The sequence below is a fragment of the Chlamydomonas reinhardtii genome, chromosome 2, assembly GCF_000002595.2.
Source record: "Chlamydomonas reinhardtii strain CC-503 cw92 mt+ chromosome 2, whole genome shotgun sequence".
Classification (NCBI taxonomy): domain Eukaryota; kingdom Viridiplantae; phylum Chlorophyta; class Chlorophyceae; order Chlamydomonadales; family Chlamydomonadaceae; genus Chlamydomonas; species Chlamydomonas reinhardtii.
This window is the reverse complement of record NC_057005.1, coordinates 5,378,314-5,404,239: the sequence shown is the minus strand read 5'-3', so window position 1 is coordinate 5,404,239 and position 25,926 is coordinate 5,378,314. Positions and strand designations below refer to the sequence as shown.

The 25,926-nt window shown below is 63.3% G+C and overlaps 2 protein-coding genes across 2 annotated transcripts in view; one reads left to right on the top strand and one right to left on the bottom strand.

Moving 5' to 3' along the window:
* CHLRE_02g107350v5 (uncharacterized protein) overlaps positions 1 to 22,352 on the bottom strand; it is a 30,412-nt gene extending 8,060 nt beyond the window's left edge. The window contains exons 1-73 of the mRNA XM_043059822.1: positions 21,941 to 22,352; positions 21,680 to 21,796; positions 21,271 to 21,490; positions 20,296 to 21,104; positions 19,959 to 20,075; positions 19,519 to 19,680; positions 19,137 to 19,313; positions 18,783 to 18,861; positions 18,487 to 18,649; positions 18,082 to 18,304; positions 17,861 to 17,932; positions 17,617 to 17,748; positions 17,414 to 17,500; positions 17,116 to 17,286; positions 16,752 to 16,874; positions 16,499 to 16,590; positions 16,196 to 16,316; positions 15,698 to 15,955; positions 15,353 to 15,486; positions 15,125 to 15,185; positions 14,721 to 14,912; positions 14,464 to 14,541; positions 14,221 to 14,301; positions 13,989 to 14,088; positions 13,725 to 13,861; positions 13,228 to 13,419; positions 12,852 to 13,037; positions 12,633 to 12,710; positions 12,388 to 12,501; positions 12,121 to 12,237; positions 11,769 to 11,984; positions 11,594 to 11,668; positions 11,202 to 11,453; positions 10,870 to 11,046; positions 10,666 to 10,742; positions 10,325 to 10,535; positions 9,878 to 10,213; positions 9,481 to 9,775; positions 9,267 to 9,367; positions 9,053 to 9,139; positions 8,808 to 8,897; positions 8,621 to 8,697; positions 8,313 to 8,520; positions 7,867 to 8,180; positions 7,654 to 7,754; positions 7,433 to 7,545; positions 7,227 to 7,302; positions 6,679 to 7,036; positions 6,485 to 6,566; positions 6,225 to 6,320; positions 5,921 to 6,085; positions 5,688 to 5,786; positions 5,452 to 5,543; positions 5,219 to 5,345; positions 4,930 to 5,114; positions 4,597 to 4,832; positions 4,261 to 4,417; positions 4,009 to 4,117; positions 3,723 to 3,890; positions 3,340 to 3,575; positions 3,060 to 3,183; positions 2,803 to 2,949; positions 2,596 to 2,658; positions 2,241 to 2,456; positions 1,903 to 2,044; positions 1,666 to 1,750; positions 1,513 to 1,543; positions 1,314 to 1,375; positions 1,010 to 1,124; positions 827 to 886; positions 647 to 712; positions 332 to 504; positions 30 to 165 (exon numbers count right to left, since the gene is read on the bottom strand). Coding sequence (XP_042927456.1) covers positions 30 to 165; positions 332 to 504; positions 647 to 712; positions 827 to 886; positions 1,010 to 1,124; positions 1,314 to 1,375; positions 1,513 to 1,543; positions 1,666 to 1,750; positions 1,903 to 2,044; positions 2,241 to 2,456; positions 2,596 to 2,658; positions 2,803 to 2,949; positions 3,060 to 3,183; positions 3,340 to 3,575; positions 3,723 to 3,890; positions 4,009 to 4,117; positions 4,261 to 4,417; positions 4,597 to 4,832; positions 4,930 to 5,114; positions 5,219 to 5,345; positions 5,452 to 5,543; positions 5,688 to 5,786; positions 5,921 to 6,085; positions 6,225 to 6,320; positions 6,485 to 6,566; positions 6,679 to 7,036; positions 7,227 to 7,302; positions 7,433 to 7,545; positions 7,654 to 7,754; positions 7,867 to 8,180; positions 8,313 to 8,520; positions 8,621 to 8,697; positions 8,808 to 8,897; positions 9,053 to 9,139; positions 9,267 to 9,367; positions 9,481 to 9,775; positions 9,878 to 10,213; positions 10,325 to 10,535; positions 10,666 to 10,742; positions 10,870 to 11,046; positions 11,202 to 11,453; positions 11,594 to 11,668; positions 11,769 to 11,984; positions 12,121 to 12,237; positions 12,388 to 12,501; positions 12,633 to 12,710; positions 12,852 to 13,037; positions 13,228 to 13,419; positions 13,725 to 13,861; positions 13,989 to 14,088; positions 14,221 to 14,301; positions 14,464 to 14,541; positions 14,721 to 14,912; positions 15,125 to 15,185; positions 15,353 to 15,486; positions 15,698 to 15,955; positions 16,196 to 16,316; positions 16,499 to 16,590; positions 16,752 to 16,874; positions 17,116 to 17,286; positions 17,414 to 17,500; positions 17,617 to 17,748; positions 17,861 to 17,932; positions 18,082 to 18,304; positions 18,487 to 18,649; positions 18,783 to 18,861; positions 19,137 to 19,313; positions 19,519 to 19,680; positions 19,959 to 20,075; positions 20,296 to 21,104; positions 21,271 to 21,490; positions 21,680 to 21,796; positions 21,941 to 22,195 — 11,184 coding nt within the window. The 5' untranslated portion in view covers positions 22,196 to 22,352. The remainder of the gene's footprint in view (positions 1 to 29; positions 166 to 331; positions 505 to 646; positions 713 to 826; positions 887 to 1,009; positions 1,125 to 1,313; positions 1,376 to 1,512; positions 1,544 to 1,665; positions 1,751 to 1,902; positions 2,045 to 2,240; positions 2,457 to 2,595; positions 2,659 to 2,802; positions 2,950 to 3,059; positions 3,184 to 3,339; positions 3,576 to 3,722; positions 3,891 to 4,008; positions 4,118 to 4,260; positions 4,418 to 4,596; positions 4,833 to 4,929; positions 5,115 to 5,218; positions 5,346 to 5,451; positions 5,544 to 5,687; positions 5,787 to 5,920; positions 6,086 to 6,224; positions 6,321 to 6,484; positions 6,567 to 6,678; positions 7,037 to 7,226; positions 7,303 to 7,432; positions 7,546 to 7,653; positions 7,755 to 7,866; positions 8,181 to 8,312; positions 8,521 to 8,620; positions 8,698 to 8,807; positions 8,898 to 9,052; positions 9,140 to 9,266; positions 9,368 to 9,480; positions 9,776 to 9,877; positions 10,214 to 10,324; positions 10,536 to 10,665; positions 10,743 to 10,869; positions 11,047 to 11,201; positions 11,454 to 11,593; positions 11,669 to 11,768; positions 11,985 to 12,120; positions 12,238 to 12,387; positions 12,502 to 12,632; positions 12,711 to 12,851; positions 13,038 to 13,227; positions 13,420 to 13,724; positions 13,862 to 13,988; positions 14,089 to 14,220; positions 14,302 to 14,463; positions 14,542 to 14,720; positions 14,913 to 15,124; positions 15,186 to 15,352; positions 15,487 to 15,697; positions 15,956 to 16,195; positions 16,317 to 16,498; positions 16,591 to 16,751; positions 16,875 to 17,115; positions 17,287 to 17,413; positions 17,501 to 17,616; positions 17,749 to 17,860; positions 17,933 to 18,081; positions 18,305 to 18,486; positions 18,650 to 18,782; positions 18,862 to 19,136; positions 19,314 to 19,518; positions 19,681 to 19,958; positions 20,076 to 20,295; positions 21,105 to 21,270; positions 21,491 to 21,679; positions 21,797 to 21,940) is intronic.
* A 360-nt stretch (positions 22,353 to 22,712) lies between these two features.
* Positions 22,713 to 25,868, top strand: CHLRE_02g107300v5 (uncharacterized protein). The gene is made up of 2 exons (XM_001699686.2): positions 22,713 to 23,629; positions 24,020 to 25,868. Exons 1-2 carry the CDS (start codon positions 22,953 to 22,955, stop codon positions 24,390 to 24,392), a joined length of 1,050 nt encoding a protein of 349 aa, XP_001699738.2. The 5' UTR covers positions 22,713 to 22,952; the 3' UTR covers positions 24,393 to 25,868.
* The last annotated feature ends 58 nt before the right edge of the window (positions 25,869 to 25,926 follow it).

The window sequence follows — 25,926 nt, the reverse complement described above, 5'->3', positions numbered from 1 at the left end:
TCGTCCCTTCGAAGGCGTGTATCTCTCACCTTGACTGGGTCGCCCAGGACTGCCGTGAGTGAGAACGCAGCGCTGTGGCTGCCGCCCCCGTGGCCGCTCGCCCCGGCGCTGGTGCTCACTCCCGCTGCGTCCACTTGCTTCACCCAGGCCGCCAGCGCGCGCTCCCTGTGGGCACACCAGCAACCGCGCAGCCACGCAGCTCAGGGTGTAAGCAACACGGCTAAAAAGCCCAGCAGCGCCCAAGCCCAATACCACCGCCGCACGCATTACGCTACAGGCCACAGCCATTACCACATGCCCTGTGGCAAGCCCCTGCTGCAGATAGGCGCACCTATAGGGCATGGTGAACGCGCCCAGGTAGGCCACAGCGCCCGCCGCCAGCAGCATGTCACCGGTGATGGCGCCGAAGGAGCCGCGCAGCCGGGCCGCCTCTGCTGTCCAGCGCTCGCGCTCGCCGCCCAGGCCACTCATGAGCTGCTCCGCGCGCTCCAGCTTCAGTGCGCACTGTATGTGTAGTCAGGGCAAAGCAGCAGGGCGGGCGTGTCTCGGAAGCGGGACACAAATCATGAGTCTGTTTGTCGGCGTGTAATGCACAGCAAGGTGGGCGAGACTGTATGGCACGATTTTACGCTCGCTTGTGGCTCACCAGCTCGGTCTCTGCCTCCAGCTCCGCTTTGCGGGCCTGACTCTCGGCCAGCTTCGCCTCCAAGCCCTGCAACACATGAACACAAAGTGCGAAGCAACAGATAAGGTGTGTCGGTTGGTGCAAAACGACCGCCGCACCGCGCCTGGCATGTTACCCAGGTCCACAGGAACCCGCACTTACCGCCAGCTTCTCCAACAGCTCTTTCAGCTCGGCCTGCTTGCCGTGCAGCCCCATGAGCACCTGCACCGCGGGGTTGCACGGTCGTGGATGCCAACACAACACAAGGCTGACCCCGCTGCGTGCGTTTCCTCATCTGCCTGCACCTCAGTCCACGTGAGTCAGTGCCGTAAGGGACACACTCACATTGGCGTATTCGGCCTCTGCCTCCGCTAGCGCCGCGCGCTTGGGCGCCACCACCTTCGCCACCTTGTCATACTGGTCCATGGCATGGACCCACTTGCACAGACCCTCCGCCGCGCTGCAGGAATTGCGGGAGATGGTAGTGACAACAGTAACAGTTTATGCCGCTGCATATCACCCAGCCAGCTTGGCACGCGCACAGGACGCGCAGCTGCCGCTGCCCCTTGCTGCCTCAACGAAAGCAATTGACGCCCTGCTGCCGTGCGGAAAAGGATTCGCAGGCCCTTATCCTCGCTGAGATTCGCACCTTGAGGCCTTTGCGGCATTTGCGGGCGTGAAGTCGGGGTCACCCGTATATTCTTTGCGGATCTGCGGGGCGTGTGTGTAGATGGCTTCCGATTGCGCAGAGACATTGAATGGAGGCGAAAGAGGACAGGCAGCAAGTATCGCCCACGCAACATGCCCATCGTCCGATTGCATAGCTGCAACAGTGAACGGCCACGCACCTTGTCGATGATGCGCTGGGGGATGTTGTCCCTGCAGCAGATCAGCAGTTCCCGCGATTGCGTGAGTCATCAGCCACATGGCGCGCCATGTTGTATACGGAATGAAGACAGCCCCACAAGAGGACCTTGTCGCAACCGCAGCAATGTCCTTACCTGTCGTAGTCCTTTAGACGCTGGATGAGAGTGGTGTCCATCAGTAGCCGCTTGCTGGCATCCCACCAGTCCACAATCTTCTTGCCTGTTCAGTGAGAACATGTGGAGGTGCGGGTTAAGAGAGCGGTCGTAACGGCATGTGAGGTTGATGGCACAGCCATCCATCACCACAGGCTCATAGCTAGTTGCTTGATGCCCACAACGGCCTCCTGTCGCTGTCCCGCGCCGCCCACTCACCCGCCATGTTGGGGTCGGGCACGAGTGTAGGCTTCACGTCCAGACACACGCACACCGCCTCCATCACAATCTTGACGGCCGCGGGCGGGCTCTTGAACGTCTGCACCAACTTGATGTCGGCGGACTTGATCGTGTCGAGCGCCTGCAGCAGAGGCGGTTGTGTGGGCGGGAGTTCGCGCGAGCAGCTTGAGCCCTAGGCGCAATACAAGCAACAGATCTTGTCACCACATCATCCAGACATACCAAAACATGCTTGCGCCACCCATCGCCAGTAATTTGGCCTGGTCCAGCAGGCTGCACGGCAACCCTTGCACTGCAGCCCTGACTGCAGCCCCCACCTGTGTCGCGGCCTCCAGCGCGGGCAGCGCCTCACTGAGGATCATCTCGCACTCCTCTTTGATGGCGCGGGCGGCAGCGGCGGCGTGGTCGGCCTGCTTCACCTCCACGTCCACCATGGCGCGCTTGGGCTCCACCACCTCCTCCTTCTCCCGGGCAATCTCCTTGAGCAGCTGCTCCGTCTCCGCCACCGTGCGGGCGAGCACAGGAGCCAAAGCCTGCAAGACGCAAGAGCAGGCGCCAGGCATTGCAGTTGCGGGATGTTGTTTGCGTTGCTGCGCCCCTGGGGCCGCGCTGTCCAGGGCGGAATGCCAACACACGCGTGTGGGCCGCTCGACGCTAGCTGCCTGCACCTACCTGCAGCTCCGCCCTCATGACCGCCACCTGCTCCGCCGTGAACGCCAGCTTGTCCAGCCCATTCTGTGGTGGGTGTGGTGGGTGTGGTGCCAGGCGCGTGTGAGGGTACGCGAAAGTCAGGCACAGCGCCTCAACAGTCAAAAAGCACGGGCAACGTTGGGTCCAGCTCAGCAGCCCTCAATAGGGCGTGTCCCCTCCCCGACGCACCTCATACTTCTGCTGCTGCGCCAGCACCTTGGCTCGCCGTTGGGCCAGCAGCGTCGCGAAGCAGGATATGAGCTCCAGGTAGGACGTAGGCGTCACGTAGTTGTGGCGGCCCGCCTCGCGGCGGAAAGCCCCCGACATGCTCGTCACCTGCGTCACGTTGGTAAGCGGCAGGAGCGTTGCGCGGAGTTTGCCTTACCCATGCCCAGCCCACCAAGGCGCGTGTGCCGCCTACGTTCCGGACCCAGCGCCGGCCGCACCTGGGCGTGGAAGGTCTTGCAGAGGTCCTTGACCGCGCCCCGCTGCCCCGGGCCCTGCAAGTCCACCTCCGCCAGCAGCTTGGCCGCCACCGCGTCCAGTGCATCATCGGGCCAGGCGTGGAACCTACGTGGCGTTAAAAAAGGAGGCAGCAGCGAAAAAGAGTCTTACACTGCCTGCTTGGTCCTCACCTCGCTCCTAGCGTCGCATGTGGAGATAGGAATCGGGCGCGTGCAAACGTACGGTAATGCTGGCGATGCACCAAGCGTTACCAGCACTCACCAGTCGATGGTGCAACAGTTGACAATGGACGGGAAGCGGCGCAGGCGCTCACGGAAGGCGTCACCCGCGGGGCTGAAGGCCAGCACCACATGCAGGTTGGCTCGGCAGCGGCCCACGAAGAACGACCACAGCGTGGCGGGCGAGGGGTCGGCGACCGCTGGCTGGGCACGCTTGAATGCGGCGCGCACGGCCTCGCAGATGGCGGAGCGCTCATCGTGCGGGAATAGGTTGGGCACCTGGCACAAAGAACAACAGGTCAAGGCAAGGGTTGAGTCCGAGCCCATGTTGCAAGACACTGAGCTGGGTGTAGCGGCAGCACGAGCAAGCAAAGCCACTGGTGTTGTGCGATGAGGAAGTGGCTGGCTATCGCGCTGTTTGCCCACCTCGCCACTGTTGAGCAGGCTGTTGACGTCCTCCACGAACGCCTCCTGCGCCGCCTGGCTGTCGCCAAAGATGAACACCGTGGGCTTTGCCTCGGCGCCAGCGCGGCGGGCCAGGCGCCGCAAGTCGTCCCGCCACTCGTTCAGCCCGTAGCTGCGGCTGATCTCCACCTGGCGGGCATGGGCAGAAAACACAGCTTACAACAGCGCAAGTGGCCAGACACACGCGGCGCCAATCAAAGCAAGGATACAATCACTTGGGCTTGTCAAACATGACATGTATACGCACCTGGAATGCCTCCATCCCGCAGATGAAGGCGGCAAGACGGGCCAGGCTCTGGCGGCCGCTGCCGCCCACACCCACACACAGCGCGTGGCCGCCCTCCTGGCGGAGCACTCTGCAGGCATTTCAACAAATACCAAAAACGCGAACTCAGATGCTCGGCGGGCTCAACACGCGCATGTACCACAACCAACCCGCCCGCTGCTGCAACACGCCTGTGCCTTCGCCTGCAGTGGCGGCCCACCGGGTTCCACGCACCGTGCAATGCGCGTCACGTGCTCCACCGCGTACAGGAACATGGCTAGGTGCAGCTGCCGCTTGCCGGGGCCCGCCAGGCCGTTGTAGTCGGCCAGCAGGTCCTCAAGCCGCGACACGGCGGCGGAGGGGCGGGCGACCTCCAGGTACGGCCGGTAGCCTGGCGGCCAGGCGTGCAGGCAGGCAGGCGGGATGGAGGAGGACGTGATGAGGGGCCAGGTGCAGCCAAGGGATGGCATGGTATGTGTGCAGGTCCTGCCGTCTTGGGGCATGGCTGCGGACGGAACTGTTGCAAAGCAAACATAACACTGAAAAGGCTAAGGGATTCAGTAGCCCCACCATTCTCGTCGCTCTCGGTCATGTAGTCAGCGAACAAGCAGCGCCGGATGATGCCGGGCGTGATGCTGCCCTCCGCGCCGCTCTCCGTGCCAGACATGCTGTCGCCAGCTCCTCCGGGCCCCATGTCTGGCACCGTGAGGTGGCTGAGCAGGGCGTCCAGCCTCATTCCGAAGTGGCAGTGGGCCAGGTCGCGTAGCAAATCCAGCAGCCACTGCTGCTCCGACACGTCCACCAGGCTGCGAGGGCGTGGATGGTGACGGCATACAACGGCGCTGGGTGCATCTGGAGGGACACGGCATGACACAAACCCTTGCGCTGCCACCCGAAGCTCACCGGTCGTAGAAGACGCGCAGCACCTCGTGTACCCACAGCCGTACGTGCGCCTCCTGCTGTGCCCGCATGGTGGCGCTGGCAGACGGGGCCGCCGCGGGCGCGCCGCCCTGCGCTGCCGCCGCCGCCGCGGTTTTGAACGTCAGCATCTGGCTGGCGGACAGCTGCAGCGCCGCCGCGTCTTGGGCCTGCACACGCGTGCAGTACAGCATTCGTAAAACTGTTGGAGCGGTCCAGTTCTAGAGTGCAGATCGGGAGACGGAGGGCCCCGTCCTCATTGCCACGCACGCACCTGCAGCCCCTGCACCACGCGCGAGCAGTCGCGCAGGTTGAAGGTGTAGTGGCTCTTGGTGGGCGTGGGCAGCAGCTGCGTCATGGCGGCCGAGTACACGTCCAGCGTGGCAGCGATGACGGGCTCCCTGGGGTTTGTGGTGGCGGCGGCGGTGAGTCATGCAGCGCAGCAGAAATGCAGGCATGGATGGAACAGGTCGGCATGCGTGAAGTGAGAATGCGTTGGAAACATACCTGAGTTCCATGACTGGATCAGGGAACGCCCGTGTGGTGAGGAACCAATTCTGGATGGTGCCGAAGATGTGCTTCAGCGTTGGCGTAGATGCCTGTGGGCGATGGGGTCCAGCAATCATTCAGGCTTGCTCTGTGCCACGCATCGCACCGCTGCCAGCTCATGGCCTTCCCAACCCAATCATGGCGTTCAACATCATGACTCCCTTGTCAGCCCGATCATCCCCCAATTCACCCACCTCGGTGAGGCACAGCGTGGCGAAGTGGCGGCTGAAGCGCGGCGTCACTGCTGCGCGGCCGCCGCCCGGCGGCCCCATGGCGCCCACCATCAGCACGTCCTGCTCAAACACAGGGGGGGTATTTGGTGACGGTACCAGTGCAGGGCCAACCTCTTGGCCGCGGTGATGAAATGGGAATCCTCTCATGCCTTTGCGCACTGCACTAGTGCCTACCCCACTGCGGGACAGCGCACCTGGATGGCGCGGAAGGCGTTGTCGCGCGAGTACCAGCCGTTGTGGTCCAGCAGCTGGCGCAGCAGCTCGATGGGCGGCTGGGCGCCGTAGGTCTCCCGCTGCGGCATGTTCAGGTCGTCGATGAACACCACGCCGCGGCGGCCACCGGCCGGGCCGTACACGCCCTGCAGCACAGAAACCGGCGGTTGCTTGCTTGGCGAGCGGCGACAACGCCCACAGTCACCGTGGCTAGAGGCAAACGTTTTGCCATAGGGATAGGTTGGAAAGAGCCGGAGCGCATGAGCAGCAGAGCCTGCAGCTCACCTTTCTCCGCTTGTCCACTTTGGCGTCCACCAGCGCCTGGGTAGCGTTGGCGGACGTCTGCGCACTGAAGCCGATGATGTTGGCCGGGGCAAATACCTGCACAAGGCCGAACACATGCCATGCCAGCCTAGAGTTCTTTCTGTTGCAGCAGGGTGCTCGCGCCATGACCGTCACGACATGCATCGTACCACGCCTGGCGGTCAGTACCGTAGGACCTGCTACCTCCAGCCTTCCGACCAACCCACCCACCCAACACCTACCTCGGGGTCTAGCTCCAGAAGGCACCGCACCACGGTAACCGACTTGCCCGTGCCCGTGGGGCCCACCAGCAGGAAAGGATACCTGCGGGCGGCACAGCTCGACCGTTGGTACACACGAAAGCAATATGCCCTTACGATGTTGCATTCTAGCTACTCCCGACAGCATGTGCGCTCCTAAGAGGACAGGCTCTCACTTGGCATTGATCGCGGTGGACAGCAGGAAGGTCACGGCCGCCGTGTCCACCGTGGGCACCAGAATCGAGTTAAAACTGGCGTCTGCGGGGATGGGCGGCGCGTCCGCCACCATCGCGCTCCATGGCAGCCACTGGCCCTGCGTCGCCGCCGGCGCAGCAGCGCCGCCGGCGGCGCCAATCGCCGCCGCAGCGGGGTTGCTGGCCGCGCTGGCAGCAGCTGCCGCGTTGGCCGCCTGGGTGCTGGGCAGCAGGGGCGACAGGTCGTAGTAGTAGTCGTACAACAGGCCCTCCTCGGGCGGCAGGGCGGACACGGCCATGAGCGGCACGCTGGGCGCATCCGACAAGCTGTAGTGGTGGCCTGCGGGTGTGTGTGGAAGCGGAGATGGATTGGACGGGTGAAAGGGGATTTGGTGGAGGGGTGATGGCCTGGCGTTTGACCCGCTCCGGGGTACGGCAGTGGAGGTGGCGGAACCAGGCAAGGAGCCCAGAGCAACACGAGTCAAGGCGGGTGACATTCAGACACGCAGGCTGCACGTGTGCGGACCCACCTGACGGCGCCTCCAAACCGGACAGAGTGCCCGCCACCGCGCGCCGCACGAACTGGTCGACCAGCGCGCGGCCCGACTGTAGGAGTGGGAGGAGGCGACCACACATATCGGCGCTGAGCAAGCATCAAGGGAGCAGGAATGGAGACGCAGGGCGGCCAGGAGCCCAGTCACAGCCTCGGCCACACCTTAACGACAGGTAACCCTACCTGTGAGGCCGCGGTGCACCCTGCCGACCAGGTAAGCGCCATGATCGCAACCGCGTCCACCACCGGCATCGCCTTGACGTCACCGCCGAGCTTGCGCAGCAGCTCCGGCGTGCCTGAGGTCATGTAGCAGCATGAGCAAAGTCATTACTGCACCTACGATCGTTTGGCCGCAAAGTTCTGCAAGCATCGGGTCTGACAGACTGGGTGGCCAGAAGACGCACCTATGACCGGCATGAGCAGCGCCTGCGTGATGCGCATCCAGCTGACCGCCAGGTTGGCGTCCAGGGAAGGCGCGGCCTCCTTGACCTCGCGCCGCACAAACCTGGAGGTAGCAAAGGCATGTGACTACGTGACGGGTTGTTGGGCTGCAGCTCAGCATGCTTACGGGTGTGTCTGCCAAGTATCCTGCGTTCAGCTCAAGGACGGCCCCATACCTGATTGTAGGTGAGACAAGGCCCTCGAAACAGGCCCCCAGCCGAGCCTTCACGCCGCCCATTGCCGCCGACGCAGCAGCGGTCTCGCTCATAGCCGCGAGGCTCGCCAGCACCGGCCCTGCCGTGCTAGCACGTGCTGCATGAGACGCCGCGGCGCCGCCCGTGCTGGGGGCAGCAGCCGCCATTCCCAGGTGCGTGGGAAGCGAGGTGAGCCAGGACAGCAGCAGCGGGCCGGTGCCCAGCTGCTGGGGCTCCAGGTAGACCATGCCACAGCGCGACACGGTGGCGGGCGAGGCCACAGCCAGATCACCCACCTGCGGCAAGGCCGTGCCACGGGAGCACATGTGAAAACAGGGCGCTGGCTCGGCGAGCCCCATGCGTTGCGCTCAGCTTGACTTAGCTGTCTAGAGCAAGCAGGCTGCAAGTCCTTTCCGACATGCGCGTACCTCGAAGATCAGGTTCATAGGGGCGCTCATGGCAATGATCTCGCCGCTGTTGAGGCACAGCTTCTTGTTGTCATCCAGCACCGTGTTCATGTTCTCAATCCAGATGGCGTCCACCGGGCCGTCCAGCACCAGCCACTTGCGGTCGGGCGAAGGGTCGGCGGCGCAGCGCCGGAACAAAACAGCCAGCACTCCGTCCGTCCACTCGTGACTGTGGAGGGCAGGCATGTGCGCAGCAACCAGACGTCGGCAAAACGTATGTGCCGCGGAATACTAGGCTTGCGTTGCACGTGACAAGCATGCCGGCGCACCTGGCGGGGTCGTTCTGGCCGTAGAGCTGACCCATGGTGACCGACTTGGGGTTGAGCACAAAGAAGGAGGCGCGCTCCTACCAAACAGCATGGAAACGGGTCAGGCACAAGCCTAGGTAGCAGCCAGAGCATTAGTAGGTCAGAAGCTCCCACATGGAAGGCAACCCACAAAGCGCAGCTTGCACACCTGCTTGGCGTGCGGGTTGCTGTCTGCCGCCGCCGCCTCGGGATGGTGGTGGTTGGACTCCGCCACGGCAGTCAGCGCCGCGGCCAGGGTCTGCAGTTAGGGCCCAACAATGGAAGCGTCACACCAGGCTATGCCCGCATTCCTGTTGCCGGGTGGAGTCGGTAACCCATCCAGCTTTCAAACGGACTAGCCGTTACATCGCAACGAGCGAGATGCCAAATACCAATCGATACACACGCACGCACCGTGTACGCGGCGGTCTTGCCGCTGAACGGCATGCCCACCAGCATGAGGCCGTGGCGCACCAGCACCATCTCGTATAGCTGGGTTGCCTGCGAAGGCAGCAAAGGTGGAAGGTTAGGCGCCGCGCAGAAATCGTCCCAAGTCATGACACTGGCCAGGTCCGACTCAAGAAGACCCACGTGCCTAGTCTGGCGACCCAGCGCAACACCCCCGCACCTTGGTGATGAAATACTCCGTAGGCTGCAAGTTAGAGTTGGCGCACGCCGTTTTCAGCGCCGCCGCGAGCGGGCCGTAGTCCGGTTTGGGCAGCGTGATGCCTGTGCAACACCCAGGGCCAGGAGGCACGTCAGCAGAAAGCCAACACACTTGCAACGCCAGGCAGCAAGCCGCCTTGTAGCGCATACGATGCCACCAGGACGAGAGAGCGCACCTGGGAAGAGGTCCGACACGATGCCGTTGAAGAGCGGCACGTCGTGCGACAGGAACTTGCACAGGTTCACGTCGACGATGGAGCGCAGCACCAAACCCAGCTCCTCCGTCTCCTGCTGCTCCGGAGTCTGGTTGGCTGTGGAGGGTGCGGCGTTGGCGAAGCGGCGCTTGAGGTTGCCGGCGGCACGCAGCACCGCCATCACCGCGCGCATGCCGTAGTCGTAGTGGTCTTGGCTGGACAGCTGCTCCGAGCACAGCTTGTAGCAGGCCACAATCTTCTTTGCGGCCGGGCGCGCCTGTGTTTCAGGAAGATTCGAATGGGTGACGTCAGTCCTACGCCATGTTTGTTTCCAAACGAGCTGGTAATGTATGGGCGGCGGCATTACATCGCATCTTACCGCCAGGTAGCCGTAGCTGTACAGGATGATCTCCGCAATCATGGCGTAGTCGGGCACCATCATTGCCACCGACCGGAAGAGCGCCTTCAGGTTGTCGGGCAGCTCGGAGCGACCGGCGTAACCAGGGTTCATGGTGATGGCACACCAGGCGCTCCACTTCAGCGGCAGTTCGGATCCCTCGAATGTGAACATAGTCAAGCGCGCTGCGATGGCGCGCTGGATGTCCAGCACCTGCTGCGCCACCACCGACAGCACCTCCAGGTTGATGCGGTTGAACTCGTCGAAGCAGGCCCACGCGCCCGCCGCAGCCAAGCCCTTGAAGAACTTTGCCATGTCCTGCGACGTGATTGCAAGGCGGGCAGGTGCAAGGCGTAAGGTACATTTGCAATGCGTTGCGGCAGGATTCGCCGCGGGGATGTTAGCAGCGCTGCTGCCATGCTCACACACCTGGTAGTTCAGGGTGTCAGAGCAGTTGAACACCACGCACTGGCGCGCAAGCGCTTTGGCCAGATCCTTGGTGGTCTCGGTCTTGCCGGTGCCGGCGGGGCCCTCGGGTGCGCCGCCCAGGTTGAGGTGGATCGCGCCCATGAGCGTTCGGTAGCAGCGGTCCGTGAGCGGTGTGATGACCAGTCGGCTGCTGTTACCCAGGTACTCGTACCTGGACAGGTTGACACGGAAGAGGCGCATTATGGCAACATAACCAACTAGGCTGGGCTGCAAGCACTGTGCGCTGGCTGCACAGTGAGGCAGGTGCTGCTGCCAGACCGGGCGACAAAATAGTTGCTCACCCGTACTCCAGGCTAGCGCTCATCATGCAGCAGCGTGCCGTGAAGTCCCGGTCAGGCTGGCCCGCCACTGGCTTGCCCTGTGGGGACGTAAATGCGCACGAGTGCCGTTCAATCACAGATGCGAATTCAAGAAGCAACATTTCCTCAAAACCAGATTCGATCAGTAAGAAAATGCAACCTCCCGCCGTGCCCGCTCCCGCTTACGTCCGTCGCCTGCCAGTAGGTGCGCAGCTGCGCCTGCCAGCCGAAGTCTGCTGCCGCCTCCACCTTGTCAGCCGCCAGCGCCGCCACCACGTCGCGCGCGTGCACGTCCATCACCACCAGGGCGCCCAGCGTGGCGCGCTGAAGCCCCGTCAGCTCGCCGCGCACCAGGTCCACAATCTGCGAATGGCCCACCATTAGGACAATTTAGTGTCGGGTCCTTTAACCGCACCATCACATGCGTGCATGTGATGATGCACGCGCCGGCATGAAGCAAAGAAAGCATTTGCCAACTTAAACTTCCCAGTTCAGAGCGACGGCACGCCAGTACGCACCTCCCTCAGTTCCGCGCTGCACTGCTTCTCATACACCGGCAGCTTCTGCGCCGCCAGCGCGTCCTCCACACCGCGCGTCCAGAACACGCCCGCGGCCAGCAGCACTACCATGCCCGGCCAGCGCAGCGCCCACTCGTGCCGCTTGGGCTTGGCCCCGCCCTTGCCGCCGCCGCTGGGTGCCGAGGCAGCCGCGTAGTCCTCGATGCCGCGGCCGGTGACGGCGTGCACGGCCTCAAACATACGTGCCTCGACCTGGCATAGAATGTAATGGAGAACCAAGGTCAGAGCGATGTTACAGAGCAAGGCCGCAACTGGTGAAAGAGAGCAAGCAGCAGCTAGCCTTCAAGCGTGCAGGAGCAGCCACAGGAGATTTAGGCTTGTTGCGTGCTCACCTCGAGCAGCCACTGCTCGACCTTGCCACGTGCGGCAGCGGTGTTGATGTGCTGCATGAACGGCACCTTCTCGCCCTGCAGTGCGTAAACATGGCAGCCAGCAGTGTGACAAGCGAGGAGTTGTGAGAGCCACCTCTCGGCACAGAGGTCCCATCCCGAATGCACCAACACATACCTCCAGACTCAGCATGGCGGACACGACACCGTTGGTGTTGGGCTCGAATTGCAGGCGGTGAATGCCTTCGAAGCACTTGCGCAGATGCGGCTGTACGCGCGTGGGGTCTTTGGTCTCCGAGAGGATCTCCAGCATCTCGTCGTTGGACAGGAAGAAGAAGCGCGGGAAGGCCAGGCGCTTTGCCTCCAGATAGCGCGACAGCCCGCGTTGCACCTCCTGTATTGGTTCAAAGTTCAAACGCATGGGAGCAGTGCTCAGGGGCGGGCAAGGAGGTTGCCGGGGCTCACGCAGCATGCAGGGAATGCAATAAAGCCTGGTGGGTCTACGGGGTAGCGCGCTATCGGCCACTCACGTCCAGCAGCCGGTTGGCCTCCGCGAGGCTGGTGCGGCGGTCCACCTCCTTGGCCAGCGCGATGGCGCCCGGGTTGGCCACCACCTCGTCCACCAGCATGCGGAACGTCATGTCCACCTGTTGGGGAGCACATGCACTGCTCAGCGCCCCGTGGGTGGTGTCTGCGCAAGCCTCCGAGAACCTATCTAAACTTGCACCCCAAGTTTAATTGCAGCAGCACAGCGTCTACGGCTGGCGCTGACTTGTCTCAAAGACGCACACACGCGCCTGTGCAAACTTGGCGCCCTCGGCCGGCATCTGCTTGACGATGTCGGGGCTGCTGAAGATGGGCTCGAGGTACATCCACACGCTCTGGCACGCCAGCCAGCTGTCCAGTAGCTCCTGCGGGGCACATGTGCATGCATTTAGCAAAGGCGCAGCTGGTTGGTTGCAAGGTAATTAACAATATGCAGGCGCGCAGAGCCGGCACCCCGCCGTACTGGATGTCAAGCGTCGCGCTGGTGCACGCATACCTGGAGGCCCTCCAGTGCGGCCTGCCACGCCTCCGCCTCGCCGCGGAAGGGCTTCACAAACGGCGATGCGTTCATGGCCTGCGGATTTCCAGTTGGTGGCGACATGTTGCGAACACACACGTCAGCGCTGGCATGGTGTTGTACTGCAGCCAGTGCGAGCAGTACGGCCGCGCCCGCTGTGCAGGGTTACAGGGTGCCTTGTCGCGCGCGCACACGCACCTGGATCTTCATGAGCTGCTCGTCCAGCTGCATCTGGATCTCGTCGGTGTGGCCCACCACGTGCGAGCCCGTGTCCTTGTACGGCACCATCTTGAAGTCCACGCCCACCCAGTCCTCCTTCATGCGGCTCAGCGCGCGCCGCAGCGACAGCTCCTTGCTGGCGGCGCCGCTGATGTTGGACAGCGCCTGCCATGCACGGTACGCAGCAGGGGCCTGACACTGTCAGCCAACAATACGCTGGGTATCCCAAACCCAAGCACCACCGCAGCATAATACCTAATCGGGCAGCCATGCTGGGCCTGAAATACCGCTGGAGCTCTACATTACATCAAGCGCGTCATTGCAACACACAAAAGCAGCAGATGGGGCGCCTCACCTCCGCCTGCTCCATGGCGCCCCACTCGATGAGATGCGCCACGCTGACTGGGTCGCCGGGCGCCGGGTCGTCCGCCGGCCGGCCCAGCAGCCCCTGCAGGATCTGCGCCCAGTGGTGCGCCTGCAGCGCCGGGTTGCAGGCGTCCATGAACAGCTGGCTGTACTTGCGGAACCCCTCGATGTCCTCCTTGAGCTGAGGGCCGACAGGGGCGGTGGCAGCAGGGGGCAGCAGGGGGAGGGGGTAGCCGTTCAAGGACAACGGATGTGCGTGTGTGTGTATGGGGTTACATTCATAATTAGTCAAGGAAGTGGTGGACGGTAGACCACCATGGGGTGGGGGCGTGTGACAATGACAGGTTGCATGGGCCAGCCGGGGCCTGGGCGCTCAGGTGGCTAAGGCCTTCTACTCGTGGCCGTCTGGTTGGTACGTGTGCCTTCTCGCCCCAGCACCACGATGCATGTCTGCCCCACCTCCACCTCATCGTCCCACACACACACCTTGGCAACCACGCGGTCGTCGCGGGCCGCCTTGGCCATCTTGTATGCGGAGCGGTAGTACTCGTCCACCGCAGCCGTAATGGCCTCCGCGTCCTGGCCCGCACAGGGGGCGTGCATCCAGTGCGTGGACTTCTCGGCTGCATTTGATGGTAGGGCAGCGGAAGCGCATTGGGTGGACTCAGGGCTCTTGTTATCGGGGACGCAGGCAACCCCCAAAACAAAGGAGCGGGCATGATGCGCGGCAATTAGAGGAGCACGCCTCACCCCACTCCGCGGTGGTGCCCCAGGCTGCTTTGCGGTGCTCAAACTCGCGCCGCACATGCGCCAGGTTGCCGGGCTCGTCCACAGGCAGCCCGAACAACGTCTGCAGCGAGCGGGCGCCACGGGGCCCGGATCAGCACAAAAAAAGATGGCCACAATAGGCCGCAAAAGCGACAGCAGCAGGACAAGTCGTACGATGGGTTATGTACGGCAGAAGTGCGCTAAAGTTGGGCACCTGGTACTGAGCGTAGCGGGACGCCGACTCCTCCGCATCCAGCAGCCGCATCTCCAGTCCCGCCAACGCGTCCAGCATGTCCTGATGACAGTGATGAAACGAGAACGTCAGGCAGGCTTGGGCAGGGTGGAGACACGTGTCAGGACAGGTGTGGCGCATGTGCAGGGGGCAGAGCGCTATTACCGTAAACCTGTGGCAGCAGCGACAGCAGGAAGAGCAGCAGCCGGATGGTTTGCGACTCACCGGCACTTCGGCCTCGGGGTCTCCAAGTGCGGCCGAGGTGATATCAGACAGCAGCGACATGACCCCGGACGAAAGCTCCTGCAAGGTGGATGGGGCCGGGGTTGGAGGGCAGCGGCGAGTTGCAAAGCACGCACAAAGCCGAGGAGCGCCGGAGTGTCAAGACCGCCGTGAGAGGCACGCATGATCCAAGAAGGAAATGTAGTTGTATGACAGGCAACGCCGTCAGGCAACACCCAGTCGTGGGGTCCCGCACGCACCTGCATGGCGGTGCTGAGGTCGGAGGTCATCTCGGAGGAGCGCTCCTTGACCCACTCGCCCAGCTCGTGTAGCTGCGAGCGCACGTGCGTGGCCGTCTCCGCCAGCGTCTCCAGCGCCACGGCGTCCTTGACGTCGGGCTTGCCGCTGTAGTCACGGAACAGCTCGAACAGCTCGTTGGCGGCGTCCACAGCCTGTGGGTTGAGCATGGAGGAAGGGCATCCAAGGTGGAGACGGGAGGTTGGTGTTTGTAATGGTGGGGCGGGGTGGAGGGAGCTTGGTATGGAGGAGCTGCATTCAATGGGACGCCACGGTGAGCGGGTTCTTAAGAGGGTTGCGGCCCGGGGTAGCCAGAAACCAGACGTGTGAGTTGGCCCAAGCCAAAGCGACTGTGCTCCGCACTCACCCGGAATGCGGCCTCCCGCGCAGCCACCAGGTTGCCGTACAGCTCCCGCATGACCGCATATCTGAGAGCGAGAGGGGAAGAAGGATGAGATCAGCAGGGTGCCCAACACGACTCGTCATTCCAAGGATTCGCCCACCAACGCATCCTCCGGAATGATGGGGCCGGCTTAGCGCGCAGCCGCCCTTGAACGGCCCTCGACGGTGCACCCCCTGGCTGCCCCCACCGCACCCGTCCAGGTCTGCGGGCCGCGGCTCCAGGTCCTTGGCCCAGGCGCGCATCTGCTCCAGGCAAGTGGCCACGGCGCGGCGGCCGGCCGCCACCAGCGCCAGCTTCAGGTCTTCCAGCGTGTGCTCAATGGATTCCTGTTGGGTGCAAGCGAGTAGTCAACGCCACACGTAAGCAAACGCCGCACGGCAGCCGCCCGCTCAACAAGCATACGCATGTGAGTGTGCGTGTTCTTAACATGGCAGCGACAGCAGTGCCACTGCGCCTGCTGCCAATGAAGGAAAGGGGCAGCCGTGCACCCGCCGTTCCGCCTCGACCCCCAGCCCAACTCTGTAGCCCCACCCGCACCTGCAGCGAAGTGCGCATCTTCTTGGAGTCCACAAACAGGATGCCGACCGTGTTGCTCATCTTCATCTGGTCCACCTGCCGCTGCCACCGCCGCTGCTGGATCATGTCGCGCCGGAACGCCAGCGGCAGCGCGTCGTGGCCGTGGGGCCCTGCAGCCGTGGACGCGGCCTCGGCGTCATAGGCGGCGGCGTCCCAGGACAATGAGAAGTCGAAGATGGGGCGCTTGTCCTCGAAGGTGGCACGGACGTAGTCCAGGGCCTAGGGACACGAGAAAGGAAGGCGGTTGCAAGGGTGGTGCAACGGGCGGGCGACACCGAAAGGTTAGGCGAATCTCGGGCCGTAGCCGTGTCAGCCGCCTCAAGCCCAGGCTGGGACAGCCCGGGGCAGGCGGGATAGCCTGGGAACGTTCAGGTGCCACCCAGGTGCCCACCCGTGGGTGCCACCTGAAGGTGCCCAGGCGCCCATGTCACCAGGCTTCTAGCATGCCTGCCTACCCACCTTGGTGTAGCTGCTGTCCACGTGCGCCAACACGCCCGAGCGCAGCGTCACGTACAGCGGCGTGCCGTGCATGATGACGCCGGCCACATTGACAAACGACTCGCCAGCGGGCTTGATGTACCTGCGGCCGCCAGGAGTACCGGTAAGTGGGGATGGTGCCAAGCGCACGATGCAGCGTGCAGTCAAGCTAAATCACGCAGCCGTGTCATGCGTGCACACGACTCCGCCATCCGTCACGCGAAAGAAGCTTCGAGCCTGGCAGCGGTGATACGCCGGGCGGACCGGACCCTGCTGAGCACTCACTTGGATGCCACGGGCTTGTGTGTTGACGGGCGCGGCATCTCGTCCAGCATGCTCACAATCGCCTCCATCACGTGCACGAGGGCCTCGCGCACCTGCATGGGCAGCGCAACCAACCACGCCAATCAGACCACATGGTACCCGCCCCCCCCCACGATGTCCGTTCTCCCTGTCCAGCGCTTTGCAGCGCCGTTCTGACGTCGCATCCCGTCTGCAAAGCGGTCTGCCCTCGGTGATACACAGCCCTGTGCCTCACCTGGCGCATCTGCGGCGCAAAGCCGAAGCCCACCACGTACGGCGCGAGGGGGTTGGCGGCAGGCCCGTCCTCTGACACGCGGTGTGTGCGCGGCTCGAACGTGACCGTGACCAGCAGCACACCCTGTGTAGTGCGCGGCAACGGCGGCGGTGCCCAACTTAGGGATGAATCCAGTTTGAGCCACAAGGTGCGGTACGCAGCATCTGAAGCACCAGCCTGCACACGACCATTTAACCACCCTGCCCTATTCAGCGTCGTCGACACCGGGCTGACCGCAGCTTGTTTCTTTCCATTGCAGCTTACACCAGCCCCAAGCGCCCAAACTGCACATCAACACCGCAATGCTCCGCCCCTCCGCGCTCACCCGGGTCTTGGCGGGGTTGTCCAGATACGCCAGCAGCTCCTGCGTGCCGCGCACACCCAGCTCCACAGCCGCGCAGCCCACCAGGTAGTCCAGCAGCCGCACCAGCGCCGGCATGCGCTCCTGGGCCGCCACCCAGGCATCGTAGCGAGCCAGGATGGTGGCCTTCTCGGCCTGCGCGCGATCAGGTGCACCCGAGCGTGGCGTGTGTTAAGGAGGACGGGGGCAGTGGCGGTGTCGAGCAGTCAGGGGCGCGGGGCATGTGCATGTCACGGCGGCATGGTGCAGCACTTGCACGCACCTTGAGGGCGGAAATGGACTTGGACTTGTTGGCGGCGGCGCTGCCGGCCGCAGCGCCGCCCGACGGGCCGGGGATGAACGTGACGAACTGCAGTCAGGAACGGTGCAAGCCTCAGCTCCACTGGTCTCAGGGGCCGCAAACAACACGGGTACCCAGCAACCAGTCTAAGCCCCGCGCACTGCCTCCAGATCCTAGAGCCCCACCTCATTGGCCCGCAGCGTGGGTATGTCCACCAGCTTCTCCATGCGCTCCCGCTCCATGTCGATGCGGCTGCCCACCGCCAGCAGCTCCGCACACAGCTCGTCCACCAGCTTCGCCAGCGCGGGGGCGGCGACCTGGGCCACAGGTTACGGCGGGGGATTGCATGACAGTCACATGTGTGTACCCGGTGCGGAGCTTTGCAGTATGGGCGCCGCCGATGACTCGGATACCTGACTTGGTGCTTACCTGTGACCGGCGGTTGTCCTGCTCTGCCACAAACTCTTCCAGTGCGTACAGCCGGTCGATGCGGTTGGTGATCTGAGGGCACGAACCGGGACGGCGGGAGCAAAGGTTGCGGTCAGGCACAAGTTGATTGGAGCCGAGACGCCTGCGCCCGTGCTGCGTGCATGAGTGCGGCTTGCAGGGATAGCGGGCCTGCAGCCCCTCTGCCAGACCCCACGACGCACCGACACGACGGCAGTCTCGCGCATGGCCTGCACCAGCTGTCCCGCGCGCAGCATGACGGGCTGGAAGGTGGGCACGGCGCCGAACAGCAGCTGGCCTAGCACCTCGCGCGTGCGCTCGAAGGCGCTGCGCTTGACGTTGGCGCGCCAGCGGCGGAAGGACCGCGTCAACAGGAAGTGCTTGAAGAAGCGCATCTTGCGCAGCAGCCCGTACACGCTGCTCAGCCTGCACTCGCGATAGGACAACAGCATAGCATGCATGACCGCCACGCGGTCAGAGGCGCAAGCAGACACTCCGCGTGGCTCGAAAGGCGGTGACAGCTTCACTCAACTGGCAACGCACAGCTGACAAGCGCACATGCCTGACGCCTGAGCCACAAAGCCGGCAGCCCGTCCCCGCGCGCGCACCTGATCCACTCTCCCAGCGGCGTGAACTGCCCCTCCTCCGGCCTGCCCGCCTCCACGTGCACCACACCCAGCGCCGACATGGTCCAGTACTGGGCGCGGTCCACTCGCTCCGCCGGAACTACCACCAGGTCGAAGGGGCTCACCACCTCCATCATGTCGGCAGCTGCAGGCGGCGGGAAGGGTGTACAGCGGCAGCGGCGTAAGGTGCGCGGATGCTTGCTTGGCAGCCGCTCAGCTCTTCCACCCTTCCAGCCTATGGACCCTGGCAAGGTGCACCCTCCTCCCTCGCCGCTCACGTCTGCGCTCGTTGAGGTAGAAGAGCTTCTTGTGCGCGTTCTGGCCGTGTGTGGAGAAGTAGTCCACCACCTCGTACGACTGGAGGGCAAAGTCAAGTGGGACGGCAGCAGGTCGACAGCGTTAGCGGGCATAGTTTCCGGTTTGCACTGAAGTCGGTGCGCTATGTAATACTGATCGCAGCCCGCTGTCGGCGTGCGCACACTTTGCATCAGTGTCGACCCCTTCCCTTGTCTGTCAAACATCACTCACGCCATGCTTTATCCCAAACCCGCGCGCATCGGCGCCCGTGCGCCAGCACCCTGCACCCGCCGCCATCCAGTGAACAGCGGCCAAGCCACTGGCCTCTCACCCACCGTCTTGATGGGGCCGTCCTCCTCATTGTACACAGGCTGATCGGCAATGCTCTCGGACAGCGGCACCACCGGCCCCGCGCCCGCGCCCAAGCCACCCGCCAGCGAGGGCACCAGCGACAGGCTGTTGCGCGGCGTGGCGCTGCTCAGCGTACTGAAGGCGCTCAGAGGTCGGCAGCCCTGTGTGGATTACGAAGAAACGGGGCGTGACGACACGGCGTAGTGGTAAACAGGCCACCATGGCAACAGCGAGCAATCCTAGTTACGTGCGTGCCGGTGCACAGCAGTCTCGTGTGCACGCCGCGCTGCTAACCACAGGAGCCGGGCGGGATGGGGCACAATGGAGCAGTGCATAGTCAGAAGCGCATTGCATTTCGGGACGCACCGTGGGTATCTTCTTGCCACTCTGCTGGAACTCGTTCCGCTGGCGGTACGGCGCGGGTGGCACGCCCGCTGTCTCAAGCAGCGGCGCAGCCACCGCCGCCACGGAGGCCGATGCGGTGGACAGAGCCGACATGGGGCGTGCAGTACCCCCATACTCGTCGGGCTGTTGGGAGAAAAGGATACGACAATGCACGGTTACGCGCGGTCATACGAGTATGACCTGATGTCCATCACCGCAAGCATATTGTAGGGTTAAACGCGGTCGCATGTGTGTGTGTGTGTGTGTGTTAAACAAAGAATCAAACGGAACAAAATTCGTGTGTGTGTGTGTGTGTGTGTGTGTGTGTGTGTGTGTGTGTGTGTGTGTGTGTGTTGTCAGTCATTGCATGGCCGCGCCTACCTTGGTAGCCTATGCATAGCGTGGTGACGGGCAGTGCTTACCGGTGGGCTGCCAGGGCGTGTCAGCATCCACGAAGGCACCGTCCGCGTGGGCGAGGGCGGGCGAGCGATGATCGGCCGGTTCGGCGACAGCGGCCGCGCCATAGGTGATGTCAGCATCTGGGGCGGTCGGTGGCAGGGCAATCATGCAATATGGTGTGATGTGTGCGGCACACGAGCAAAGCTGCAGCGGCTCCGGCAATGCCCCGCTTCCAGCACCGGCTCGTGTACCCTTCAACTACCGTACTGTATGGCCCCCACACACGCACACGACACCAATGTTCAGCGCTTGATACCAAGCGCGAGTCAAGGCAAGCGCTGCCGCGGGCCCGTGACGCACCTGAGGTGCCGCGTGCGGCTGCAGCGTGACCTCCTCGCCGGGCGTCACCGTCACCGTCATGGGCCCGCGCGCACCAGACCCATACGGCATCCCACTGACCGGCCGGCTGCTGCCGGTGCCCATACCGCCGCTGCCGGGCAGGGCAGATATGGGGCGTAGCGACGCCACCGCCGCCGCGCCACCGCCAGCTGCTTGTGTGGCGGATGCGCGGCGCTTGCTGGCTGCTGCCGCCGCCGCGACAGCCATGGTCGCTGAGACTGGTCGCGAGCTGCCACCGGTATTAGCGTACGCGCGCGGCGCACTGACTGGCCGCGCAGCGCTACCGCTGGCCCCGGGCGCAGCCGTACCCGCACCTGACTTGGCGGACCGCGTGTGTGCCCACTGACCCTGCGGGCTCTCGCCGCGCACCAGGCCCGTTCCCGCCAGGCCCATGCTGGCTATGAGCTTGCCCTCGATAGTCCTACGCTCTTGGGCTGACAGCGTCACCACGCCAGCAGCACCGGCGCCGTTCCCCATCGCGCTGACGGGCCGCGCATTGCCTGTGGGGGGCTTGGCGCTGACGGGCCGGCCCGCGCCGGGCCGGCTGCTGACAGGGCGGCTCGCGCCCTGGCCAATAGACCCGCTGGAGGGGCCGAACCAGGCTTCGCTGCCGCCCGCGCCCCCCGCTGCTCCGACCGTGATGACTGACGTCCGCCCGCCGCCAACAGTCGGGCCGGCGCGACTGGGTGCGGCGCCCGGCATCGGGGAGGTGCTTGGCGACAACTGCCCCGGACGTAAGGTGCTGTCAGCAGCATAGTCCAGACTGGCCCCTGCGGCGCGTGCAGCCGCACACCCGTCCATGCCACATTGTGCACATGGTAAGTGCGGAGCATGGAACGCGCAATGAGGTTGGCAAGCTGTGCAGCGCTTTCTGCAGCTAACCAGATCCTGGATGGTGCTGATCAGCAACCCCCACACAACCCACACCGCACACACCTGACACCTCCTCTGGAATGGCATCAAACCCAGCGTATATGCCATACGGTGAGCCGCCGCCCATGCCCGGCCCCGCCAGGACCGCTGCGTAGTCCGCGGAACGAGTGCCGCCGCCGCTGCCACCCAGGCTGCTGCCAACGCCCGTGCCCGCTCCCGGCGGGGCGTTGTTATTTGTCATGTAGTTCAGCATGGCCGTAAGTCCAGGGCGCGAAGCGCGAGGCTATGGGCAAGGTGGGAAGTACAGCAGTGAGGCGAAGTTTGTGAGATGCTTGTGGCACTCGCCGCACTCTGCAACCACATTAGGCCCACCGTGCGACCACATGGCGGTTTGCCTGGCATTCCACCGGCACTCCCAAAGTTCTGCCTCAGTCGGTCTTTTTGCCAGGCTTTTGGCTGCAACACCTCGCACCTGGTCGCTGAATAGCAGGGACTGCCTCTGCAGCTCGCAGTCCACCGCCCGCTCCTCTACCGTGGCGCTGTTGACGAACGCATTTTCCAGAACCTCCACCGGTCGAAACAGGTTTCCCTGCAGATAAGCATGCCGGGCTCAGGCATCGTGCTATTGCACAGGCCACGCCCTTAGTCCGCCAACCACCCCAAGCGTCCGTTCCCACGCCCATACTCCCCACCCCACCTCCACGCGAGCAGCATTACACCCTGCACACCCCACCTCTTCTATGGCACGCCCCGCGTTCGCCATAACGAGCGGGGCGACCTTCGGTGGCTGCCCCGAGCCTCCGCCCGCCTTAGACCATGAGGGCCGCGCAGAGCCAGGGCGCCCACCCAGCCCCAGCGAGTTCAGCGGGGTGGGGAGAAGCGAGTTCCCGGGAGGTCGCCAGCTGCCCGATGAGTACAGCAACGATGTCTCCGGGCGTCCAGCGGGCGCCTCATTCAATAACTTATCGTCTGTTCGCGAGGTCGACATGTTTCTCGCCTATGCCCCGGGTCAAGCCCGGTACAACTTGCTAATCAGCGAAGCATCCTCAAGTTTATGCAGCACAAAATGTCACACCAGGTTGCCCGCGGGCTTTCGAGCACTTCGATTTTCAAGTTATTTTGGTGAAACTGGTCATGCAATTTATCTTTGGTCATGCACCGAATGTAAAGGCATAGAACTGGGGTGAGAAAATGTTGCAGCGGCAGGGTCGCGCGTGTGTGTACGTGCACATGTAATATCCCTGACCATCGCCCCCGACGCCCCCAACCCGACCGGGTATCCAACCCCGCAGCCAACGGGTCGGCCCGAGTAGTCAGCCCCATGCCGCTCATCCCCTCATGAATCAGCCCCACATACCCACACCGTGCTCTTATGGGATGGGCTGTGAAGCCAAGTGCCCTCAGCCCCTGTCACCACCAGCGCCCTGGCATGCGCTCTGAACTCCACCCCATATCACCCGCCATTGCTGCTTGCCAGCGTTCGAAACCCCCTTTTCGTGCATGCCCAAATGAAACTCGTGCCAACTTGTGCGGTCGAACCTGGGCGACCTTCAGTTTTGCTTGCAGCTGTGGCCGCGACACACGCTCGAGCTAATTATGCTGCAAAGTATGAGGGTTTTGAAATTCTTATCATATTATTTTGCGTGCAGGCAGGTGCAAGCGGCATGGGCTTGCAAGGGGACCAATTGCCTACTCTCGGCAAAACACACTGAGCTGTGCTTCTACGACTATATAGAACCGACATAATGGCAGTGCAGATGTCCCTGTTCTCGCGAACTCGGGCGCCTACTTGCCCCGGCGCTCGGAGGGCTCGGCCGTCGGCGGTGCGCGTTCAGGCGACTCTGCTGCCTCTGCCCGCCTCCGAGACCCGCTCCACCGTAGATAGGCTTAAGAAGCTTCGCCTTATTACTGCTATCAAGACGCCTTACCTTGCGAACGGCAAATTTGACCTGCCTGCTTACGATGCACTGGTCTCGCACCAAATAGAGAACGGCGTGGAAGGCCTCATCGTTGGCGGTACCACCGGCGAGGGCCATCTCATGTCCTGGGATGAGCATGTTATGCTGATCGCGCACACGGTGAACGCATTCGGGGACAAAACTGCCGTCATCGGCAACACCGGCTCCAACTCGACGCGCGAGGCCCTGCACGCGACGGAGCAGGGCTTTGCTGTCGGTATGCACGCCTCGCTTCAGATTAACCCTTACTATGGCAAGACGAGCAAGGCGGGGCTGCTGAACCACTTCAACGCGGTGCTGAACGAGGGGCCCGCGGTGGTGTACAACGTGCCCGGCCGCACGGGGCAAGACATTCCCGATGACGTGGTCATGGAAATTTGCCAGCACAGCAACTTTCTGGGCATGAAGGAGTGCACCGGCAACTCCCGGATTAAGAACTACACCAGCAAGGGTGTCAACTGCTGGTGGGTGCAACCGGCGGGCGGGGTCTGGTTGGGGCTGTACTGGATGCGGCAGTGAGATGGGTGTATGGGTTTCTGTATGTGCGGGTCAGAAGCGGTGGCATGGTTTCTGGTGTTGATTGCGGCCGCGAGGGGCTTTCATGACGTCGTGCCAAGCACGGAAGCTTTCCATGTGTTCTCACCATCAGGGTTGGCCAACTAAGAACAGGGGGCGATGCACGCAGGGCTCTCAGCTAACCGGGTACCAGGATGACTTAAATACAACTCGTTATCTCTCTGCCCCAGCAACAAGCTTGAGCCCACCGCATATGCAGACTTGGTAGTGGCAAGGCTACCTTGTGACCGTGCCCGGTGTTTCTGCGCCTCCCTGCCGCCGCCCTTGCATTCCTGCAGGTCGGGCAACGACGACGAGTCACATGACGCGCGCCACTCCAACGGCGCCGTGGGCGTTATCTCCGTCACCTCCAACGTCATCCCAGGCCTCATGCACAAGCTGATGCATGGCTCGCCCGACCCGCAGCTGAACGCGGACCTGAAGGAGCTCATGGCCTGGATGTTCTGCGAGCCCAACCCCATCTCACTCAACACGGCGCTGGCCATGTGCGGCCTGGCACGGCCCGTGTTCCGGCTGCCGTACGTGCCCCTGAGCCGCGCACAGCGGGAGAAGGGCGCGGTGCTGCTGAACAAGGTGCAGGAGCACATCCCCGGCTGCAAGAGCGTGCGCGTGATGGAGGACCACGAGTTCATCCTGGTCGGGCGGCACTGAGAGGGAGTGGAGCGTGGAGCTTGCGGCGTGGAGCTTGAGGCATGGAGCACGGGGCGCGCGGAAGGGCGCAGCAGCGGCAGGAGGCGAAGCGGCGCGGCGGAGCAGGAGTGACAATGAGGCGGCCGTAAAACGCTCTGGACCGGCGGCAGGAGCTGCAGCAGCTCCCTGCGCGCGGAACTTGAAGCGTCTAAGCCTCGTGGGGTTGCGTGACAACCCGTCAAGTCATGGCGTATGTGAGGCGTGTCGGGTTAAACCATTAAGACTTGCGGGTTGTTAAGGAGGAGCGTTATGACGCTTTCCTGGGGCGGTATGGGGTAGCATGTGAGGGTAGCAGGCATAGCTGTGTCGATCCCGGGCCGGACCTGTAGCGACGTGCGTGTAGAAGGCTCTTGTAAGGAGCCACAGCGATACACTTCTGCGGACGTGCGTTTACGCTGCGAAAGGTGTGTTGTACTAGTGCCATTTGCGCTGCTCTGTGGGGTTCAGCAGCGGGGACCTTTCTTATCAACTGCTGGCCTCCATGCATTCGCCAGCTGCGGAAGGGATTACTGCGTATGGTGGTGCGGTGCGGGGATTATGAATATGGGTAAGTAAACAGGCGCAGGTGCGCTCTGGGCTGCGGCCTGCACATCACCCAGACCCCTGGTTGGTTGGGGTGAAACGCAATGGCTACGGTGGCAGAATGTCGAGCTAGAGACAGCTTTCAGGTGTTGTGCGGCCCTGATTTGTTGTTGAGGCAGGCGTGGACGCAGGGTTGGTGTGGGACCGGCCGCGCTGCAATGACTTGCGCCTTGAATTGCTGCCTTAGCCGGTTGTTGGCCACAGTAGTCTAGGCTGTAGTACGCATGTATGACCATGAACAAGCAGGTTGTGGCAGCAGCTGATTAGCGAGCGAGCAATCAACTGCTGTAGGACGGAAGCCATTGCTACAGACAGCCGGGTGTGAAGTGTGCGCATGCAATAGCACGTTGCCAAGATGTCAACATGGGTCACACACTGGCCTGTTACGCACCTACTGCCCTCTGCTGCACCCACGAGTGGGTCAAAGTCGTAGCTCTGGACGCACGTGTATAGACGGGGGTGCGTGTATAGACGCACCCCATCACACACATCAAGCTCGCGCAGCGACTGGGATAGATTCAGGGATAGGCCGGTAGGGAATGGCCTAGGAAATGGATCAGTGTTGCTCCCAGCCTGGTGAGCTGCCTTCAGTGGCTTGGGCTGATAAGGAACCGCATGGCGCAGGGCCCTGCCCTGCACGTCGTACGCACAATCCCGTGGGACAGGTGGAGGAGGTCGACGGCACTCAGTACGTCCATACCCCTAGGTTCGAAAGCACTTCGCTATCCACGCTGGTTCACGCAACTGTGACCAGGTTGACGTCGCGCATCGCAGAGTGCCTTTGGCGACCACCAATGCTGGCGACATGCTACCCTGCATGCACGTGTGCACCCCGCCCAAACTTAAGTCCGCTTCTAGTGCACTGCATGGGCCGTCGGACTCCCGTCGCACGGTCCTTGAATCGCAGACGCCA

What these genes read in the sequence shown, in the direction of transcription:
- CHLRE_02g107300v5 (XM_001699686.2), top strand. Translation starts at nt 22,953, where the DNA reads ATGGCAGTGCAGATGTCCCTGTTCTCGCGAACTCGGGCGCCTACTTGC. An exon ending in AGCAAGGGTGTCAACTGCTG is followed by an intron (nt 23,630 to 24,019) that starts GTGGGTGCAACC and finishes GCATTCCTGCAG; the next exon opens with GTCGGGCAACGACGACGAGT.